At 43.4% G+C, this 20,422-nt stretch overlaps 1 protein-coding gene across 5 annotated transcripts in view; it reads right to left on the reverse strand.

Annotated features, from left to right (window-relative positions):
* adgrl1a (adhesion G protein-coupled receptor L1a) overlaps window positions 1–20,422 on the reverse strand; it is a 151,747-nt gene that overhangs the window by 54,917 nt on the left and 76,408 nt on the right. For 3 of the 5 annotated variants that reach the window (XM_079642929.1, XM_079642931.1, XM_079642930.1), the window contains one exon: window positions 1,883–2,067. In XM_079642929.1, the coding sequence (XP_079499055.1) occupies window positions 1,883–1,952 (70 nt within the window). In that variant the 5' untranslated portion in view covers window positions 1,953–2,067. Of the gene's footprint in view, window positions 1–1,882; window positions 2,068–4,167; window positions 4,186–19,241; window positions 19,404–20,422 lie in introns of those variants that run through there. The other 2 variants (XM_079642932.1, XM_079642933.1) reach the window with 2 other exon arrangements.

Raw genomic sequence — 20,422 nt, forward strand, 5'->3', positions numbered from 1 at the left:
CTAAAACCAATGCTGACACAGGCATACACAACACATTTTCATTTTGACCTCCCTCGCTCAGTTTCTTTGGCTCCTCCTGCTCACTCATTGGCCCCTCCCTGAGATGGCCGTGTCTGGCCCTGATGCTCCTCCCCCTGCTCGTCCTTGCTGTCCGTCACCCAGCGGCTCGTTGGCAGAGAGCTGACCGAGAGCATAGAGCAGATGGTGTGCTGCTGTCTGTGTGGCAGGCCACTAGCAGGACACCCGACAGCCCCTCCTTCCCCCCTCGGCCCTCTGCCTCCCCATGCAATCCCTGCTCCTTTCCTTTCCACATCTTCCAACACACACACACACACACACACCCCCCAGCATCACTTCAGCCCATCCAGGTCACTTGCTGCCACGCTTACAATGACTAGCACACACATACCACACACACACACAGTAAAACACAAAATGTAATATCTTATGGTACATGTCACATTCAAGGAGGTCACACATATGGCACTATTACATGCACGGATTCCCCCTTATATTCTTGCCACGCTTCAACTAACATCGAAATGACAAGAGATTTTATTGACATTCACACGCTGTACCACACATAAAACCTCTCTCCGTCTCCTGTAGAGACAGTTTGGTTAATCAAGTGCAGTGTTTCTAGCCTGGTCAGCAAGTCAGTATACTTACAACCTTGATCACGTAGCTAACGTATAAATATTACATCCTCATTTGCAATAACCTGGTCAGGCCAGTTACAGAGCACAGCCAACCCTCAGGAGCTTATGTTATTCATTACAAGCTGGCTTAGTGAAGCAATTGAAATCATACATATTGTATTTATTTACTTTATAGATATAAATCAAAACTGTACACATAAAATACAGTAAATTCTTAATGCAGATAGGCGGGAATTTAATTATTAACCCTGTAAGGCCCCCGGTTGTAATTTCTGCCAAGGGAAGTTAGGTTTTCGGCTTGTTTGTCTGACTTTCAAATGGATTACTAAAAAAACAACTAGCACGATGTTCATTAAACTTAGTGGAAGGGTGTAGCCAAGGGTGTTGCACCAAATCCTGGGCTCTGTACACAAGTATCTCCCTTGAGCTTGTTAAGACAGCGAAAACCTACTGGTTACATATGAATCTTGAGATTGCGATGTATCCAATAGTAAACACTAAATGCTAGTTTCCTAGAAAATAGGCAAAATATCGCAAGAAATATGTAGACTGTCTTTTAGGTTCTTGAGGCCTCCACATGAAAGGATTCTCTTGTTTTGTAATAACTTTCAGTAGGAAAAGAACTATTGATTTGACATGGGCAGTGTTCATAAGGAGTGCTCCAGGCAGCATCAGCTGTCACCAGGCTGCGTTTAGAGACAGATCCTAGTGCATAAAGACGGACTGATCCATTATGAGACTGTCGTAACAAGGGAGAGGGACCTCAGAAAGCCTCCACTATTTATTTATTTATTTTCATCCAAAATTGGTGCCCTGGGTATTCAGTCCTACTATTCCCCTCACAATGACACCCCTGTGTGTAGCCTGAGCCAAGGAAAAACGCATTAATACATTTTGGAGCAGATCCGAATTACGGAGAGAATACACAAATTAAAAGTAACTCTCGTTAACTTTGCGAGATAGGGCATCTACTGCATTCATGTGGTGATGGAATAATCAGGAAAACAAGTTGTTATATGCTCTGAGTAATAAGATAAAAAACATCCTTTAGTATACAATGTTGTTTTCACATTACGACCTAAAACTCATAATCACACTAAAATCAGGAGAGCAACTTCCTGAACATCCCAGGAGAACCATTGGCTTGGCGGAGGTCGGCCATCTCTAAGTGCCATTCTAGTTTGAAATGCAATATTAAAATAAAATGTGTATTTGTTACACACCTGGTGAGGAAGGGGCAACATTGTTGAAAGCCACAGCACAAGCTAAGATGATACACACTGCCAGAGCCATGGTGGAGGCTAAGCAGGGGGCAAGGCGAGGGGCGGGGGTAAAGCGTAGAGGCGGTCAGCAGGCACAGGTGAGCGGGGCGTCAGGTCCTCAGCTTACACCCTCCCTGAGGGTGGTCCTGCAAGAAAAAGAGATTCAGAAAGGTAAGTGACACATAAACATTTGAATGTGACTGTAGATCCATGCAGAGGAATTGTTCGACTGTGCTGCTTTTTCATTCTTCCCCCTCTCAGTATGGCATTTGAATTAGACAGTGTTGACTAATATATATAGACATTTTTATCCATTGGGATAAACCCCTTGAGATGCACCAGCTCGTTTTCAAGGGGGTCCCAACAATAGCAACAACTTAACATTAAACAAAAAGACAAAATGCAAAACATGACACACAAGACAAACCAAATGCAAACCACAGTCTGTTAAGTAAAATTCAAGCAATGCACACAATCATTACAATTTGAGACAGTCGAGCAAATCAGTTTCCTCAATATCAGTTAATAACAAGTACAGACCAGTTGAAAGTGAGATAACAATGCATGTTTAAATATACCCAATGATGCAAGAGATCTAATAGCAGCAGGTAAAGTATTCCAGTCGGTTGGGGCTTTGAAAATGAACGCTCTTCTGCCAATCAATTTTTTTGCAGAGGGGACAGAGAAATACATCTGAACAGAATGTCTAACTTGATGATTTGGTGAGTAGGGTACAAAATACTGCTTTAAATAAGGGGGATAGTTAAGATAAATGCATTTAAATATCAGCTGAAGCCAATGCGTGTGTCTTCTTACATTTAAAGAAGGCCGTTTAAGTTGGTTATACATTGTACTATTCTGCATTAATCACTGGAATATGTGATAATAACTGCAGAAAACTGAGCGACTCACAAGTGGTATAGCATACTAATGGTATCACAGCCGGCAAATGGGATGGGAGGAATAGAAGAGGAGAGGAGAAGAGAGGAGAGGAGAGGCTCCCCCTGTGGTGGACAGGTATAATGATCAGACGGGGAGATCTGAGGCCATTTTGTGCAGGATGGCATAGCAACAGCTGTTACCACTACCAGCTCATCACTCCACAGTGTTTAACGCTTGATTGAATCAGACTACATATGTTTTGAGGCAGTTAAGGGGCTATATGAGACATGTGAAAATTACATGTCTTCTAAGTGAGTGTGTGTGTGCTTTGCGTACAGGCAAGCGCACTCAAAGCAAGACGGTAAAAAGTGGTGACTCAGTCAGCAGTGCCGTAGGGCTCAAACTTCTCATTTGCCTAATGAAATAAATCATAATCTGGAACTATAGTTCTGATCTTTTGAAAGTAGAAACTGCTCTTCCCTGCAGGGGGTTCTAGACTAAAAACAGTAGATATGGTATTGTTCAAACTAATACTCCTCCTGCTGAGCTTGCTGATGAAAGAGACAGATTGGACTGCATCTGTCTATATCTGTGTGTGTTCTGTTGTGTGTACACATTTTTATTTTTATTTTGAGGGATTTTAGAGGATTAACTTTGATGTCTCTAACCCTTATTCCCTTTATATGATGGATGCTAACAACATATTCTGCAAAAGGGTTATATCAGCATATATGCCCTCTTTCACAAACAGACAAACACAGGTACGAGTCAGCGCTAGACGTTTCCATATTATCATGTTTCACCAACACAAAGTTATCAAATGTTAGACATCTTACAAATAATGGATATGTTGAAAAGTAAATCTAAGCCTTTACACCCACTCATAAATCAATAACACAAAAGTGCAAAATACTTTCCTGACTATATTTTATATTTAAGGCTTTTTCTGTGAAATGTAAGAACCACTGGTATTTGGTATGCAGGAACTTTGTCAAGGTTTGAAGTATTTATATATAGTTGCACTCTTTGCTTGGACTCAGTGTTGTTGTAATGTAATACATAGAAAATAAAAAAAATCATATAAATATAGATAACACTTTCTGCACAAAGTGGTTGGCTGGAGCCTTTTTTGGCACCACACAAGCTCAGAATAATGAAAGTATTTTGGACAATAAGGTACATGACTTAAACTAATCTTAATTTTGAAATATATCTCAAACTGAAATTATACAGTTAGAATGCCTTGCAGCCAAGATGGCTGATCCTGAGTGACTGGGTAGCTCCCGCCTGTCTTTATCACCACTGATTTGGCTTCCCCTCCACCTCTCCAGCCCCTCCCCTTCCTGACCTTCTCTGATATTTACCTTTCTCCCCAGTGGCAACGCCCGGCCCGCAGCCACTGTCTTGCCTGGGTGTCGCTGTGTGGATTAGTATGTTGGATGTCGTAGAGTACGAGTAAGACCGAGTGGGCGAGGAGAGGGCAAACAGTGAAAAGGGAGAAAGAATGCAAACAGGACACTGAGTACTGTACAAAGCATATCCGCAGCAGCCGTTCTTCACAACAGTATTTATTTATATTATGTGCACAAACACACAACCTCTTCACTATTGCTGCAGCCTGCGCCTTAATTTGAGTTTGTTTGCGACCACCCTCTATGACCAGAAGCTGAGAGAAAAAGGACACGCTCAGAGGGAGGGCAGGGGAGACAAAGAAAGAGTGGAAAAGCAGTAAACAAATAGCAATAGACATGTGATGTGGTACTGTAGAAGCGTTGGCGTCAGTGCTCCCTCTCATGGCCTTCCCCCCCATCCCCCCCCCCCCCCGCTTCCATTCGTGCTCTATTATCAATGGTTAGAAAAAGCGATTCCCTCCTGTGTAGTGACCGGCCGTCGTTTTTTTCCATTTCTAACTTTTGAGGTTTTAATAAGAAAAATCTGTCTTTCCTCTCCTTTCCTCTGACTGTACTTCCATCTGTACTTTTTAACAATAGCTCTCCTGTGGTCTCAGAAGATGAGGAGAGAGGAGGGAGGGCTGGTACGTGATTGAAGGAGGGAGAGAGAGAAAAAGTGCAGGGTGGATAAATTGATTTCATTTTGTGAGAAGAAAAAAAGCTAGCATTACAGAACACTATTTCAATGTGGTAAGCAGGGAGTACATACAGAGAAAAGAAGGATGTAAAAGATGAAGGACAACTGAAAATAGAGAGGAATGCTTTATGCCGTCTGAGTGACTATTAAACAAGGAACAGAAGGAGCCAAAGAAGTATAGAACAAAGTAAGAGAAGGATTGCTTTCTGTATAACGAGAAAAAATAAGAAAGAGTGGGAGGAGAAACAGCGGAAAATAGCCAAGTGAGAACAGCAAATGAATAGTAAGAAAACTGGAAGTAATGTCAAAGGAGAAAACATTGCTTCTGCCTGTGTTGAGTCAGTCTGCCTCTGGGTTGGGGAAGTTTAGGAGTCTTTGGAGGGTGTGAGAAGGGTATCTTCACCCTCTCTGCTCTCCCTACTTGGAGAATGTTACGCGCCCGAGGCCAGATGCTGACCTTCTGCACTGATCACATCCGCCATTATTATCATCACTGTTTCTCTTGTAATAGAGCACAACATCAAACCCCTACGAGACCGGAGCCCACAAAATGGGAGAACGGACAGCAATTTATTTGCACTGGGGAAAAAGGGGACGAGGGCAGTTAAGGCAGATTAACAGTCCGTTGTATTCAAATAAAATACAACCCAGACATGCAGCTGTCCTAATGAAGCGGTGGTGGATATGGTTGGGGGATTGGACAAATATATAATTTGATGTGTAATTATGGATATGTTGTGGGTTTCTAAGTCATTTTTGTTAATTGATTTGACTAATTCAGATGATTTGCAACTGAAGAGCGAGTGAGAGCTGCTGTTCTGAGGGCAGGGGGAGAGAGAGAGAGAGAGAGAGAGAGAGAGAGAGAGAGAGAGAGAGAGAGAGAGACAGCGGGGGAAACAGAGTGTCGAGTCGGCACAATTTCACATGTAACTTTTTTGCGACCAAACCAGAGTTGGTGATTGTTGGAACCGAGAGAAAACTTTTTGGGTGAAACGCTGTTGTGTATTGACCTTCTGGGCCACCGTACCCATCCCTAGTAGCAGAGTTACACACACACAGCTCAGCTCAGTCATACCGTTTGGGATGCTTCCCTCAGTTACTTCGGCTATTCATTTCCATTCTGCCTTGATCCAAAGCAAATAACCTCATTATCCACTTCCATTAGGATAATCACCATGATCATTACGATCTGTTTGCTTTAGCAGAGATGCTCATCGAGAGGTGTCACTAGTCCTTTTTATACGGGTTGGGGGATGCTGTTAAAAGCTGTGTGTGTTTGTCACGAGAACCATTCATGTTTACCCAATCACACACAATCATTTCTGTACAAAAGAAAGAGGTATTTAGGAACATTACCCAACCAGAATCAAAAGGAGGCAGAACAAAGAGTTCACATAGACAGTTTTTGCTGTAAAATTAGAAAAGCTGGAGCAACTCTCAGAGCTGCCACAGCTTCATAATTGCTCTCCTCTGTTTTCCCCCCTCCTAGGGAATCTGATATCAAGGTGGAAGAGTATGATAAGTGAGTCCACTCATGCATATGTGCAAGTGTTTTACTAGTCAAAGGGCTATATATTCGCAACTGATTGAACACTGCATCTTCAAGTATATGTTCTACAAAGAGCTTTCCAAGGATTTGCATGTACTTAGCGTTATTATATATACAAATATGAGCTATGTTGTATGAACAAGTGAAAATCATGTAGGCCATTGGGGAGCAAAGCAGGGAACTCGAAAACACAAACCCACATTTATTTGGCAAGAAAAACACTTTTTGATTGATTTAAAGATTTGACAGTCATAACTTCTGTCATTCTGTTGCTTCGTGAAAAGAGAAGTCTTTGCATCCTATGATGAAGCACCAGCATTTCCCATGCTATTAGGATTGATGTTTATGCCTCAGATGCTTCAACAACAAATAGTTGGTTCAGTAGCAAAGCTCCCGCTATGAAGGAAATGATTGCCTCCTAGCAACCGACACAGTAGAGCGTGTAAAACTGAATGGAAATCACGTCTCTCTTACAAATCAGAAAGTGATGAAAACTGCTGCTTTAAATATTTGTAATCAAGTAAATATTCAGTTGAAATAAACTTCCAACATCCACTTAGATTGGAATCAACTATAAACAGTACTTTTTTTACTCAGTGTTGGGATTTGGTGCCAGTCAGGTCTGAGAAAGGCACTCTATTTCAGAGGAAAGTATCACTAGACTCAGTGAAGGCGAGCCATGTAGTATTACAGTTTGATGAGACTGCAGAGAACGACAAAAACGTATGCTTCGCCTGGAGGGTTCTAAGTAATTCTCCCTCTGACTCATCTGTGCTGAAGCTTTGTCACACTAGATACTCTTTTCTACTTTCTGGAGTTAAGCAGGAGGGAGCAATACACGGAAGTGTAACAATAAATGAGGATGAATTCATTAATTACTTCTTCACCTCCATAAAACTAATCACTCGCCAAACTGAATATAATTACCCTACCTTTCCTTTCGAAACGTTACAGACATACCATGAAATATCATTACCATCCCCATCTGTAATCGAGCTCTGCTGAGTGGGAGGCTGTGTTTTCCACTGTCAAACCTGCCTGCCAGGATACCGAGGTATGACAGTCGAATTTAATTCAATGATTATTCAAATTTGTCAAAGAGATGATTTGGACACACTTTCACTCTCAGTGCATGTGTGTGTGTGTATGAATGTGTTTTTATGTATGTGTGTGTGTTTCAAAAGGCCCCATTAACGCAGTGCATGGGATCAGTTCACTTTGATAACGAGAACGAGTCACTGTGCTAAAAGTAACATCAAGGGCAACAGCTTGCAAAATCTGACTCCATTATCTAAGAAATCAAAACAACATAAAGTATGTATTTTTAATATTGAATGTCCTAAAGTTCTAAACTCAGATAATAACATTATTTTCTCCTCATTTTACAATCCCACCTCTGCACACTTATTGCAAAACAAGATCACATCAATGTCACTGCAAAAAAAAGGAAAGCAATCCAGCTTTTATAAACCACTGCCTTCCCTCCTGTTATTCTTATCTTCTAGTTGGGCCTATCACTAATCTCCCTAATCCTTTTTGGTGAGGCTATCACTAGCAAAGACAACATCATAGCATTAGATATGATTCTTTCACAACAACCTGATTCTATTACTGTTGCACTAAACAGCCCACAAGGTCTCTGTCCTAGTGAGAACTATAATGTTAACAATAGAGCATTCATTCGGGATGGGATAATGTTGTTAGGCTAGCAGCGACAACACAAGCACATTCAGGTCAGATCATCCCAACACTTTCCCATTTACTGGGCTGGGTCAGTTAAGGCCGGAGCTCTGGTGTGGTAGTATCTGGCTGGCTGCAGCAGCAGGGCTGTTTATATAATGACACCATTGTGCCGGCTGTGTGCAGATGGAACATCAGAGCCCTTGTAATGGCCTGTGTATTAGGGCCAATGTGTTTGATTACTGACTCAGGGAGAGCGGGGATGGGCTGTGTAGTCAACAGGGAATAAGGCTCCTTCCAAAACAGCAACCAAGGGAGAAAAAAAACGATTTGAAGAAACAGAAGGAAAGAGGGAAGAGACGGAAAAACAGGGAGAGACTTAATGGAAGTGTGCTTTAAGGGAATGCAAATGAGACAAGGGAATCTGCAGAGCTGCAGAACACAGCGGAGGGGTATCAAACAGGGCTTGTGTTGCTGTCAAAGAGGTAAAGGAGAAGGAAGGGGGGGCTTTCACTTTATTCAATAGACACTCCTGTACCGTATTTTCTTGCTCCAGCATCCACCCTCAGCTGAAGCTCTCGACAAACCCGACCCACATCCCTCCTCATCTCTAGAGTTTACACTTGAACTATTATATGTTTCCAAAACAGAAGTAGTGGTAAAAAATAAAATAAAATGCCTCAGTGCCTATAGAGCCCTGAGTAAGAGTTAAATATTCCTAAGTAATGGTTGCGCATGCTAACCAGAGCGCAGAAGTATCTGAAGGGTGTTGAGTGTGTGTGATAACAGGGCTTCATGTGTGAATGAGTGATAGAGATAGTCTGCCCCAAGCCAGCCAGTCAGTCTGTTCGTCAGCGATGACACGCCACAGCGGAGAGAGTGTGTTCCCCGGCCCGCTCTTCTGTGTCTCCAGTTTGGTTTGTGATTTATTATGGCGGCAGAGGGCTTGTCACTGTTCATTATTACTGATGCAACAGGAGGCAATGCCACCACTCATCAATGCTTACCCTGTGATGCCCGCCACAGCTGCCAGAGGAAGTGACCTCAGCACCCACCTGTCTTCTTACACTGGCTGCAGCCCCACTCTAATGGGATCTAATATCTTCCATGGATAAAACCTCTGACCCACGCAGTCTAACAAATCCCTAACCAGTGAAAACAAATATTCATTAATTCAGACAGAAAATTGTAATTCGGAAATTATAAATGTGCAATGTCATTTTCGTCATCCAAAAACATGGACATCTGTTTTAAAAACCAACTAAAAGAAAGTTGAGCAGCCTAGTTTGTTCACATCCGCCTTGTTTCTGCCAGTTTACTTTGTCCTCTCTCACTTTCTCCTCCGTTTCATTTCCCCCGACGTCCCAACCTCACAGTCAAATTAGATAGACTCCGTATCAGTCAACCTGCGCTGTCAACTTTGTCAGCATGAGTTGCGTTTCAAATCAATAGGAGGAAATGAATAATTCACTGTAACCATTAAGTCTACACAACAAGAGTGATAACTGCCGGCCCTGACATTAATCTCATGAGCCACCAACAATGGATTATGATATAACATGATAATGTTATGAAATTGTACTCTCTGGTGAATCTTGCTCCCTCCCGCCCTTTGCATTGAGCTGTTCCCAGATGTCACTTGGCTGTGACTGGCAGCCTGCCACCCTGAGTGCCAGTGCACCGCCAGGCCCGGCTAGATCCATCTTCATTAAGGGCAGAAGCGCTGTGAGTTGTGTGTGTTATTATCAATGTCTATTAATCTGGAAGCTCCAGCAGGGCAACCCCTGCCTCACTGTTGCGCTACGGTACACCATAGCCAAGCATACGCTATGTTGTAACACAATACGGATGCAAGCCACACAGACAGACACATGGAAAGTTTGTATGCACTTACACAAACACACACAATCCTTTTAGACTCACGCCTGTCCACAACTCTAATGAGGACAGCAATAGACTTAAACAATTTGCTGATAATACACGCCCACTCCTACTGTAATTGGGGATGATAGACAATAATTACGTGTGGAAAAAACTCTATCGTAATTGTTTCGCTACCATTGGGACTCACTCAAGGCAAACTGTCAAGCCCCTCCTCAGTGTTGATGTTGGTTCACGGCAACACAAATCGTGCCTTGAGTCACATACATGTTACCACACATGCACACACTCACAAATGTACACACAGAGAAGGGCCCACCGGGGCGCCACATGTGATGTTGACCCAGTTTAGATCTGTGGCAAAAAGTAGAGCAGGGATTCAGAACAAAAAGAGACAGTGGCATTTAAAAATAGGTTGACATTCTTTTCATCTCATTGCTGGGACCCATACAATGAAAGCATCCTTCTTTTGAATCAGTGAAACCATCAACTAATTATTCTGTCACATCTTTAACCTGCCCATTTAGGGACCCACTCTCTATACAAGGTGGTGTCAGTGCAGCTAGTGAAGTCGGGAGGGTTTAACAGATCAAACACTAGATGCCTTATTGTCGCTGTCGGTCACAATTTATATCAAAAGTGTATAAAGTGAGCTTAGTAGTTGGAGCATCTACATGTAGATACTGATATTGTGTTATATGTCCGACTTAAATTAATTGTTTCTACCTTTTTCTTATATTGGTTTCAAACATGCTTAATTCCTTTCAATTCATTTGATTTAAGGAGTGTGCTGCAGGCTGTTAGTGGAACATGAAGCTGACATTGTTATTGTGATGTGGTGCGTTCAGTGTTTGTAAGGACATTCAGGTTTTGAGTCTCGGCAGCCGGATGGTAGAGAGCTGCCTTTTTATTGGATATCTGTCTATATTGATGTGATATTATTTTCTGTATTTTAATAATGCGTTCTCTTGAACATTGTGCAATTTTAACATCATTTACGAGGTTTCAAGAGAGGCATCTGCTACTTCCTGCACTGATCATTTGTCATCAATGTCATGTACGCATACTTTAAATTGTGCAAATAAATTATACTAACTGATTCGTTTTTCAGGTTACGTTTGTTTTCAGGGTTTGAATTTCTGGCACGATAACATGAGAGTGCTGTTTATTAGCAATACCACTAATGTCAGAGCTTCACACTATGCAAATGACTCACATACACAGTCACAGAGCAGTTTGCAATCAGAGCGCCTCATGAGCGTATGCTTCTAGTCTTTAATGTAAGCGCACATTAATTAAACCCCAGATTAGTGTATCTGGATTTTCATCAACCCAGTGCATTCTCTTATCGTGACAGCTGGGCATTAGAGAGCCCAATTTATTGTAATTTGAGCAAATCAGCAAAATGCCAACATTTAAGTGAATTTTCCTTGACCCTCTGTATCTGTCTGGAGTTATCCAGATGATTTTGTCGAGCATCAAAAGACCATAGGAGCATGCTTGTTTATCTTGATGCAAACATGTCTACCTTTTCCAAATGTCCAACCGATTTGTGTTGTGCAACGGTTTGTGTTTATGTCTGCCTGTGTGGGTGAGTGATGTATCTAATTTGATAGTAGTGACCCCAATCTGCCTGCCAAGGTTATCCAGCTTCAGGATGGAACCGGTGGGCATCAGGAGATTCTGACACAGCAGGCCTGGCTGACATGCCCCAATTCTAAAGCATCGCTGTCACTCACTTCCTCTCTTGCTTCCTCACTCTGTCTACCTTTGTCACACACACATATGCAACCCCCCCCCATACACACACACATATATACCCACATGCATAAATGAACACTGACACTGTCCCACATACAGCCCAGCAGCCTTCATACCTACTCAAGAACAACAGGAAAAAAAGTCTCCACAAATGAGAGCGTGCAGAAGAGCAAGCGTGCAACATTTTCATAAGCTAAATCCTAGCTAGATGCTAAAAACTTTAATTATCTATATCCTCAATTTCAAATAACTGAATAATTGCTTGTGCTTGTATAAAGAAGTCTGAACTAAAGAAGATAAGAATAAAAGAAGACCGATATGTTCATACTAGAAAGGTCAAATATCATCTGTAAGGGAGGTAGTTTAATCATCGGACAGCAGCGGTTGCACTTGGCTGTGCTCAGCTGTATGAACCAGGTATATGTTTGACACTAGCGTGCACATTTGCTAGAAATAACAATTGGAACCCCACAGAGAGCCTGAGGCTATGTTAGGAAATACTATTACTACTGAAATGATTGTCGAATCTCTCCCCCTTTGTTCCCACCTCCTCTTAATCTGCCTGTTTTTGTGTGCTTTTGAACAACACAAGTAATCACACAAACACACACAAGTGCATGCATCCATGCTGTGAGGTCTCGGAGGACTGATGGGCGGTGGTGGTCTGATTAAAGAGGAGCGGGGGGAGACACAGCCCAGAGCTCAGGGCCTCAGTCAGTCAGGCTGTAACAGGTGCTGCTTTCCACTGCCTGCTTCTGTTAATTACCAACAGCGCCATGCTGGAAACGCTTTGCCGCCATCCACACCAGGTGAACACACCCATTAGTGCATGGAAAGGATCCAGAGGGCCTGTGCAGACCAATACTGCTCATAGTGCGAAGCTAAGCAAGAACACACCCACATGCACACACACATGCTATAATCCCATGCACATGAAGATGTTTATTTTGGTGTTGTTGTAATGATTATGCCTTGAGACATGTTTGTACACCCAGACACACCTTTAAATATGCACACACACACACAGCTCTGGGTCGACCCAAACTTTTTCTTTCTTTTAAAATACTCATTTTCCCCTCCATCTCCTCCTGTCCCTGGGGGCCTGAGTAAATCAGTTCATCGACACATTTTGTTCTGGTCGGTGGTCTCCATGGAGCCTCCTGTTTCATGTGACCTTTTCCCCCATCGTACTGGGAGTCTCGGACGTCTGGTCACTCTGAATCACTCCCTCCGTCTGCTTTTGTTCTGGTAAAAAGGTAAGGTAGAGAAAGGGAACCAAGTGCATAAAAGGAGATGAATCAACGGACATCTCCTGGCGCCTGCTGCTGCTATCCAAGTGAAGGATAGCACTGTTTATACTCATCCACCTTATCACCCCTCCCCCTCTTCATATCTTTCTTCAGCTTCATGTCTCTGCCCCTCCATACCCCTCACCACCCCTGGTTTGTACTCTCATGCTCCCTCTATCCCTCTGCAGTTCTCATCCTTTTTTCAAATCTCATCAGCAGATCCCAGATTGCCTCATTCCCATCAATAATGGAAGAGTTTTTGACTGAGTGAAAATAAATAACTCTCAGCCAATCAAAGGGCTTACGGGCATTCCACCAGCTTCTGGCAGCCAATGGAAAAGGAGGGCTGGTGGCTCAAATGAGATCAGATGTAAGTCGCTGCTCTGATCCCAATGAAAGGAAAAGTAAATTATTCAGGTGACACTCTTTTGCTGCAAATGTCCCCTAAACTAGCACAACCATGTGCACTGAAGCAAACACGGTTATTTTTCCACACAGTGAAACATTTAAAATGCAAATAGTCATTCATTGACAACAGCTCTCCGTCATAAATTGAAACACCCTTAAAGATAACTAAACACATGCAAATGAGCTGATAAGTAGAAAATGCAAATTGGCTAATTATTTGCCTTTATATGTTAATTGACAAAGTGGTTTGCTGTGGATTAATTAAATATATATATGTATATATATATACATATATATATATATTGTACTTTAAGTATAGAATAATCGATATAAATGGCTGCAGATAAAAGATAAGGATAGCAATTAGTTGCTGCAGGTACATATATGTGTCTCTCTCATTGATTTAACATGGCACTGACCCAGGATACAAATTGAAGAAATCTTATTCTAATGTTCATGAAGCTGAGAAGAGCTTCTCTGATTATCCACGTCAAAACAGAACGCTGGCTCCGCATATAGAAAGCATGGGTGTGGGGGGAACACTTCTAGCTGTAAGCGCTGTATGGTTCTCTCTCTCTCTCTTTTACTGTCTCTCACCCCTCCCGTTTCTTGGCCCTCTGACCTGTGCAGGGCTCACGTTCCTGACTCCTCTCTCAGCCGATCGATAGATGGATCTGACTTTACCCTGACTCAATAACCCCTCACGCACATCCTCTTCCTCGGAGGAGTGAGTGTACGTGTGTGAGTGTGTGTGCCAGTAGGGGAAGGGTTTGGGTCTGCATGTGTTTCCAAGGCATGGTTTTAGGGATTTTTGGCAGAGCTGCGCACGAGTGTGTATGTGTGGGTCTGTGTCTGCCAGCTCCAGTCTCTCACCCCAGGGCCTAGAAGTCACGGCAGTGAGAAAACAGATTGATTTCTCCCCTCCCACGCACAAACAATTAACTACACAGCGCTCAATTAGACACACGCTGGAGACGCCTTCAGACAAGCCTTTTCCTTGACCTGGGATCTGTTTCCTGCAAACTAACCTACAATGCTTGTTCCCCCAACCAAGCATAAGAGGTATGAGAGTGGGGGAAGCCAGCGAGATTATAATAGGAAGGTGTTTATGTGCATTTCTCTGGCAAAATGATCTCTTCCTGTTGTTCATGGTACTTTCCGAGGATCATGTGTACCAGCACAAAATGAGCGAAGATTATCTTTAATGATGTCGACGGTGTGCCGCTTCATTATCGCCAGTGTTCACACACTGCTCCACAGCTTGTGCTTCTAGCTGAGTAAGCGAAGTTAGGATGCTAATTTAAAGGCATGGGAATTCCAGTGGAGCGTAGATCACTCTGTATCAGCTGCCCAATGTCCACCTTGGGGACCCATATCCATGTAACACATGTTGATCATCCAGCAAAGGACAAACAAGGCTGTCATCCCAACGTCAGCTTTCTGTCACTATTCATTTTTCGATGTGAAACACTCCAGTGAGCATGTCTTTCTCTGTTTCTCTCTCCATTTCCTTGAGCCAAGACATTTGTCAGAATTTCAACAGTGTCCTCATAATGCTTCAGTAAACTGACCTCTGTTTGTTTTCTGCCTCAAATATAAATGTCTATTGTTTGTGTTGTTTCAAGGAATTACAATGCAACAATTTCCCACCCTTAATTCTTAACCTAAGGTCAGTCCGATTATTCCAACTGTTAATGTAATTATGTTTCCACCTATCCTTACATCTTCCTTTTCAAAATACAGTCTATATTAACTTATCCTTGCAATTCTAATGAAATAGCCAATGCAATGAAAAAAATAATAATCCTGCGTACAAGTAGATGTGAACTAAAATAAGTATTTATTATTAAAAGTAGGAAAACAGGTCATCAGCACTTTAAATTGAGCTGTGACAATTATTTCCGCAGATGCTAGAGTTGACATTAATTGTGATCCACTGCTGCATGGCCAAGTCATTCCAGGCTTTAAGTGTGTCATTCATAACACGGGCTAAGGGAGATAATAGAATTCTAGGGTGTGTGTGTGTGTGTGTGTGTGTGTGTGTGTGTGTGTGTGTGTGTGTGTGTGTGTGTGTGTGTGTGTATGTGTGTGTGTGTGTGTGTGTGTGTGTGTGTGTGTGTGTGTGTGTGTGTGTGTGTGTGTGTGGGTGTGTGTTTATGAAAGATAGACTGGAAAGAGCTAATGAGAGAGAGAGAGAGAGAGAGAGAGAGAGAGAGAGAGAGAGAGAGAGAGAGAGAGAGAGAGAGAAATTCATAGAAGTACAAGCTCCAGTGAGTGTTAACATTTCTAATTATCTCACTGTCAAGTCTGGAGGCTAAGAAGATAACACCTGAAGCCACCAGGGCGGCAAAGCGGACACACACACACACACACACACACACACACACACACACACACACACACACACACACACACACACACACACACACACACACACACACACACACACACACACACACACACACACACACACACACACACACACACACACACACACACACACACACACACACACACACACACACACACACACACACACCCCTTCATGCACAGCGTTTAGATTTGTCTCTCTCTGCATGAATGCCTCCACCTCTCCCTTTCTTTTTCCCTCATTTTATTCTCTTTGTTGCACTCACACTCTCCGTGTGAAGTACATGTGAGGTCTGGCTTGTTGGCTCCCCCTGTTTACCTACGTAAGTGCTGATGTCAGGACGCTGGCCTTATATAGACAGGCAGGGCCAGCAATACAGTTTGTTGCGTGTTCCTACTGATGTTTATCCTTGTCATGCTTATTGAACACGGCTTATGGCCTGTGTTTGATATTAAATCCCATGCTGAGGGGCTAGCTGGTTGTTCCACTGATCAGATAAGCACCAGAGGGAAGAAGGGTGGATTTAACTGGTTTTAGTAATCACAACAGAACATCCCCCCCCCCCCTCCTCTAGCACGCTACTGTACATCTGGTGTATTTGCATTCATATTGTACGGTAGTTTGGTTCTGCTACCATATAAATTGTATCCCCTTTTTCTATGAAGCCTTAGAAACACCAAATTACTGCATTACTACTATAGCTTTCACCAGCGTCGACAACCTGCTATATTCTACAACTCGCTTAAGGGCTGATGAAATATTCACAGACCTGAGTGTTACAGCAATATATGGCGCTGTGAAGCTTTTTAAGGTCAACTTTCACTGAGAATGTCACCTTTTCCTGTTTCCCCTCTGATGCCCTGCAGAGGGCCTTTCGGTAGTGACAGCCATTCTCCAGAGACTTCCTTCTCTCTGTCACCCAGCCGTTCTCCACCCCTCTGGCCTGCTAACTGCAAGTGGTGGAAAATGTTCCTAGCCAGGGTGAATAGTCAGGGTGACTCACTGGGTGTTGGAGAACTGGCTTGCGCTCTTTGAGACTATTTAACACTATAGAGGCATTTGCAAGGAGATATTAAACACATTAGAGTTAACAGAGCTGTCAATCATGTTGAATACAGCATTTGCCTCATGCCCTTACTGAGAGGGCTCCATTGCCAACGCCACAATCTGCAAAGTGGAACTACAACAGAGATTACAAGTATCTACAGTACTGTAAACACACAAAAAGCAAAGAATTGTGCACGAGACTGTTCATATATGAATAAAAGGGAGCTTGTGCACAGGCCAACAGATCCTTCTTGTCAGTAAAGAAGCGTAAACACAATGCTTCCCACATAAGCAGGCACACAAATAACAACAGCCTGGTTTCAGTGACCCAGCATCCTGGTCAGCAGCACAGTTCGCCCCCTCACAACGCTTCATCCAATCAGCTGCTAGCTAAAGCCTGATAGTGTGTTCTGTGCCACAACCAGCGCGCTTCAACAGCACAGAGGTCTGATGTGATTCATGGTATTTACCCCTCCCTGCTCCCATGGAACCCAGAGCTCTGTTGCTGTGACATCACAGCCAGGGCCCTGATTGGTCACCAGATGGCTGCCCTGATTGGATTCTGGCCCAAACTGTGCAGGCTGAATCACTGGCTCAGTGCTGCTCTGGATACTGATCCAGCCCACCTGTGCAGCGCAGCAAGCAAACACACACATAGAGCCCACACTTTGAGACATGGCCACATAAGTAAAGATGCACCAACAGAACAACTATCAATGACATTCAATTAAACATGCTCATTCATAAAAATAAGTCACTTAACTGACAACAACACCTTCTTTTCCTCTCAATCTGTCTTTACCTTTTATATGTATTGTGAATTGATTTTAAAGCGCCACTTTTTGAAGATTATGGCCCTTTAAAATCGAAGTGCCCTTGTTTAACTTAGCTTAAACGACTCTACCTCTTTGCTTCGTGGGTTAGGCCCCATTTCAGCATTTCTGAGCACTGTCCTGGGAGACATAAAGCGAATGAGAAAGCAAGGGCATTCGAAAAGAGAGAGAGAGAGAGAGAGAGAGAGAGAGAGAGAGAGAGAGAGAGAGAGAGAGAGAGAGAGAGAGAGAGAGAGAGAGAGAGAGGTTTGCTGTGCTATGTGTCAGTCTCTGTGTGTACCAAGACTTTTTACACATGTATCTACTTTCATTCACTGTCTCACTGTTTGGCTATGTGAAGCAATAAGTAGACCTTAAGTGCAGACATTCTCTTTTAAATACACTACAAATGGACGTTAGCTTCTACTTGAGACTTGAGAGGCCCTCCTGAAGCTTTCCTGATTGAGCCATGAAACCGGAGCACTCCTCTATTCCCTCCCCTTCTTGTGTTCCCAAAGGGATGCCTGCAGCATGCTGCTCTAAAGATACCCATGGCACGCACATCCGCACCAAAAACAGTCCCCTGAGGACAGCTGCAGGCACACTGCAGTGTCCGTACCTACATCCAGACCTTCACTCCACTACTACTGAGACCAAGAGCTGCAAAACACATGTGAAACTACCACACACTCATCTTTCTTATTTCCATAATATATAATCCTCCTCAGTATTTCTTTCCAGTTTTTTCAATATCTTCGGTTTTCTTTATCCACTTTAGTCTCACTCTCTAGCCCGTTTCCTGTTGTACCAGCAAGCTGATCAAACACTTGCATCTGCAGCTTTTTCAATCCGCCCAGAAGCAAAAGAGAGAGCTGCACAACCGTCTCGTAAGCCTAAAAGAAACAGAAGCACAACATTTGGCAGTGGGACAAACCCCCTGCTGCACCTGTGCCCGTTCAAGCAGATCAGTCTTTAGCTGGGGCTGCCTGCTGCCCCGGGGACAATGAGAGGGGATGGACGGATGGACCGAGGATTTGAGAGGAGGACTTGGACACCGTTCCCCAAACTGTGTGCCAGCGTTATGGGTCGAGTGGACCAAATGTCTACTCACTGGCACTAACACACAGCTGTTTGGTGATCTGCCTTTGGGCCAGCCCCACACACACTCGTGAAGAGGAACACATTCAACATCTTGTCCAACATTGCCATTTCCTCTTTTCTCTAGACGATAAAAGCAAAAGGCAGAAAGGGAGGGTGAATAAGGAGGGTTCACCACAGTTTGCAAGCACTGACAGGGTTTGATTTAATATAGCTATAAACACGAAGTAACAAATTAGAAAACTACCACAACGCGACTGCACCTCCATATACACCGCCTTGCTTTGTATTTTAATGCATGCTGGCGAGGCTTCAGACCCATCTCGCTCTCTTTCCCCAAGGTCGTCATTTAAACAGAAAAAGCTTTGCTCTAAATTCAGAGAGAAAGCGTTCCCCCTGGTGCCAAACACCCGCTCCCCTTTCTTCTAATACTTAAGAAAGCTGTTGATCACACCTGTTCCCGCTTCATCCTTGGATGTGGGAATAGCGATGAAGGGAATGGCGCTGAATGTGTCATCTGCTTAGGAGCTGTGACGCTGCGTTTCTATGGCAACGCTCCGCCCGTTGTTACAGTCACTTTGCCGTCTTGTCTTTCCCTGCCAGCTTTTTCTCCGAGACAGTCTGGGTCCTGTGAACAGGGCCTACAGGAGTGGACTCTGGAAAGCAAGCCAAGAAAATAGGGCAGGCTCAGGTCTCTCATGTACTACGCACCTGATATTGATTTCTTTTTTCCCCTAATGTTTTTGTTCTCTCTCTGAACTTAGCTATTAAGGCTAACATGAAGAATGTTGGAAGCTCATGTGCTATTCAATAACCAGACCTTGTTCATCACAAAGGAAGATTTCATTCATGACTACATTCTCTTATTGAATATGAGATATGTTTACCTAATTGTGCCCATGTTTCCTCTTTATTAAATGAACATAAGAGCCGGTTGTGAGTCACACCATCCCCACGGAGCCGGTTGTCCTGCAGGGACGTCGATCAGCATGGTGACAAACTGTTGTTCCGATCGATAGGGGCCATTATTGATCATTCGTTGATGATCAATGTCTCTTTCTTGTCTGTATCATTTTTGCAACGGGTGACATTAATGAGCCCTTGTGCTCTCATTATCCCAGCCTATATATACTCTCACTCTCTCACACCTTGTGTTTGGCACTCACACATACTGTACTATAAGCACTCAGGCACACAGAGGGATGTACAATACCTAATGTGTCATTTACTTAATTAGATCACACATAAGCGTGTGCATGTATGTGTCTGTTTGTGTGTGAATGTGTGTGTGTATGTGTGTGTGTGTGTTTGTGTGGGTTCATATTCACACATATTCACAAAGCCTAGAAAAGCAGAACTCTTGCTGTGGAGTCCGTGGCAAGATCTTGCTGTGGAGTCTGCAGAATGATAAACCGGACCACAGTCCACACAAGGGAGAGATGGAGAGTAAGACGAGCAGCAGTAGGAAAGGAGAGATGAGAGGGGAGGCTAGAGAATAAGAGACCAGTGGAGAGGTACACTACCCATATCACTTTTCCTTCTTCCCCTCTGGCTCTGGAGCTTCACCGGTGAGAGGGGAAGGAGAACGGTGCAAGTAAATGAGAGTCGGGGAAAAGAAATAGACCGGTCTGTAAG

Source organism: Notothenia rossii (genome assembly GCF_949606895.1).
Source record: "Notothenia rossii genome assembly, chromosome: 8".
NCBI lineage: Eukaryota > Metazoa > Chordata > Actinopteri > Perciformes > Nototheniidae > Notothenia > Notothenia rossii.